Source organism: Terrapene carolina, unplaced genomic scaffold (assembly GCF_002925995.2).
Source record: "Terrapene carolina triunguis isolate 2854851 unplaced genomic scaffold, T_m_triunguis-2.0 Scaffold31457, whole genome shotgun sequence".
Lineage (NCBI taxonomy): Eukaryota > Metazoa > Chordata > Testudines > Emydidae > Terrapene > Terrapene triunguis.
Genome location: NW_020695808.1, coordinates 5,596 through 8,422, shown reverse-complemented (window position 1 = coordinate 8,422; position 2,827 = coordinate 5,596). Strand labels below are relative to the sequence as shown.

Below are 2,827 nucleotides of genomic sequence, written 5' to 3'. Positions count from 1 at the left end.
CACTCAGAGCACGTGTAGAGTTTCTCTCCTGTGTGGATTCTACTATGTGTGATAAGGGCTGAGCGCCGACTAAAACTTTTCCCACACTCCGAGCATGTGTAGGGTCTCTCTCCTGTGTGGATTCGCTGATGTGAGATGAGGGCTGAACTATCACTGAAGCGTTTCCCACACTCAGAGCATCCATGAGGTTTCTCACCCGTGTGGATTCTCTGATGTGAGATGAGGGCTGAACTATGAATGAAGCATTTTCCACACTCAGAGCATCCATGAGGTTTCTCACCCGTGTGGATTCTCCTATGTTTGATAAGGTTTGAGCTCTGATTGAAGCTTTTCCCGCACTCAGAGCATGTGTAGGGCGTCTCTCCTGTGTGGATTCTACGATGTGTGATAAGGTGTGAGTGCTGATTAAAGCTTTTCCCACACTCAGAGCATGTATAGGGCGTCTCTCCTGTGTGGATTCGCTGATGTGAGATGAAGGTTGAACTATCAATGAAGCATTTCCCACACTCAGAGCATTCATAAGGTTTCTCACCCGTGTGGATTGTCTGATGTGCGGTAAGGTGTGGCCTCTGACTGAAGCTTTTCCCACACTCAGAGCATGCATAAGGTTTCTCACCAGTGTGGATTCTCCGATGTGTGATCAGGGCAGAGCTCCGATTGAAGCTTTTCCCGCACTCAGAGCACGTGTAGGGTTTCTCGCCAGTGTGGGTTCTCCAATGTGTGAGAAGGGTTGAGCTCCGATTGAAGCTTTTCCCACACTTATGGCATCTGTAGCGTGTCCCTTGCAAGTTGATTCTCTCACATGTAATAAGGTTTGAGTGGCTACTGAAGTTTTCCTCTGGCCTGTGCTGAGTCTCACAGGCTTTTGCTTTTTCTGGGAGTGCACAGCTCCCGGAAACATTCCCTTTGGAGCTTCCTGGTAACGTCCCATGTGGTTCTACTTGCTCAGCATCTTCCTGCTGGGGTTTCTCCTCCTCATTCTCACTCACCATCCCATCACCTGATGGGAGACAGAGAGAATCCAGACATAGGTCACTCCCTGAGCCGGAGAGAAAGGAAATCTCAGAGAGAGGAATGGAAAAAGAATGAACAAACCAAAATACGTGCGGGAGAGATCAAACCTATCAGGAGCTGATTTTCCCCAAACCCTTCCCCAGAGGAGAGAGGAAGGGATCAGTTTTGGTCTGTATCTCATGAGACCATTCAGGGGAAAGTAAGATTGGGGAGGCACCTGCTGCCAGTTGTCAGTCAGAATAGGTGGGAAGCCATGAGTGACATCTGCCATGATTCCACATCTGCAGGGAACAATCCTGAACTTGGAAAGCTCACAAGGTCTTTGTAGGGCATCCCAAATGTTTCCTGTAGACAGTTTTTGAGTTGGTTGAACGAATTCCTCACAGTAGTGGGGCCGACTGGTCTCCCTCTGAGCGGGAGAACGAGGGACCACTACACTCCCCTTGGTGGGCCGAGCCTAGCCTGCACCGCCCCCCTTGCCGGAAATGCCGGGGCAGGGCCGGAAGTATAAGAGGCAGGCCCTGTAGCCCAATTGGGGCAGAATCCCCAGAGGAGAAGGACACTCCGGCCATCCATAGCCACAGAAGTGGGAGACTTCGACGAGGAGTGGCCCAGACTACCGGCTGCGGGTGTACTGCGAGGAGCCTGAGGAGCCCTGGAAGAGAGAGGTACCAAACCTCTCTTTGAGGCAGGAAGTGGCCTGGGGCAGCCACGGAGCAGCCGGCCGCGGAGCCGCGTGTGGGCCAGTTGGCGTGTTGCGGCTGGATCCCCGCCGACGCAGGGGCAGCCAATCCTGCCTCTGCCAGGGCCCTGGGCTGGGACGTGGTGGAGTAGGGTGGACCCACATCCCCCTTCCACCCCACCCCGGGGTGGCCGACTGCCCACACAGTGCAGGAAAGCTCCTGCTCTGAAGAAGAAGCCTCCCTTACCAGCTCCCTTATAGACTGTTGCTTTGCTGGCTGCCTGAGCCCCACCCAGGCTAAAGCCAGACTTGAGACTGTTTAATTGCTGGCAGCTTGAGCCTCCCCAAGCCCAGGATAAAGCCTGGCCGTGACTTTGTGGGGCTGGGATCGAGAGGACCTGGGGGGCCTTGCTCCACCTTGGGTGGAGACAGGGGCCCTAGACTGTTCTGCAGTTGTGCCTTGGCCAGAGAAGCCCAAAGGCAACTAGACCGAGTGGCCTCTCTCCGAGCGGGAGAGCAAGGAACCACTACACTCACCTGTGCAGGCACCTCTTGGGAGCACTTCTTTCTCAGAGCCCTGGAGGTGTGGGACCCACGGCTCTTCCCCTCGTTCCAGCCACGAGATCACATCAGGTTTGGAAACTGGAAACTCTACTCAAGGCAAAGAAAAGAAGAGAGATCAGTGGAGTTTGTGGGATACTTGTCACAAAGAATATTCCATGGCTTTAAGCCCAGCTCATTTTTAAGCTGTAACATCCCAAGGCCATCTCCCTTGGCTCAAAGTGGCAGGAGAATTATTATTATTATAAATCATATTCATTACCGTAGTGCCTAAGAACCAACTAACAGTGGGTCCCCATTGTGCTAGGCAAAGTACAAACACAGAATAGTAGATGGCCCATGCCCTGAAGAATTTACAATCTAAAGAGACAAGACAGACACAAAATGGGGGAAGGGGTAGAACCCACCGTTAGAATAGAGATATTCAGGCCTGCCTGTGAAGCCTAGACTTTAAGATCTTAGGTGTATTTTTATCACTTAGCTAGTTACAGAGGTATAAAAACAAAGAATCAAAATCACAGTCCGCCTGTGTGTGGGCCTTCTCTCACTAGGATAGTCTGAGGCCTTGTT

The 2,827-nt window shown here is 52.2% G+C and overlaps 1 protein-coding gene across 1 annotated transcript; it reads right to left on the bottom strand.

Moving 5' to 3' along the window:
- Nucleotides 1-3: 3 nt before the first annotated feature.
- LOC112118080 (gastrula zinc finger protein XlCGF8.2DB-like) lies at nucleotides 4-2,313 on the bottom strand (the record flags this gene model as incomplete). Its single annotated transcript, XM_024216278.3, has 2 exons — nucleotides 2,234-2,313; nucleotides 4-1,000 (listed from the first exon to the last, which is right to left on the bottom strand). A coding segment is annotated over exon 2 (989 nt), but the record flags the coding sequence as incomplete, so codon positions are not given.
- Between the last annotated feature and the right edge of the window lie 514 nt (nucleotides 2,314-2,827).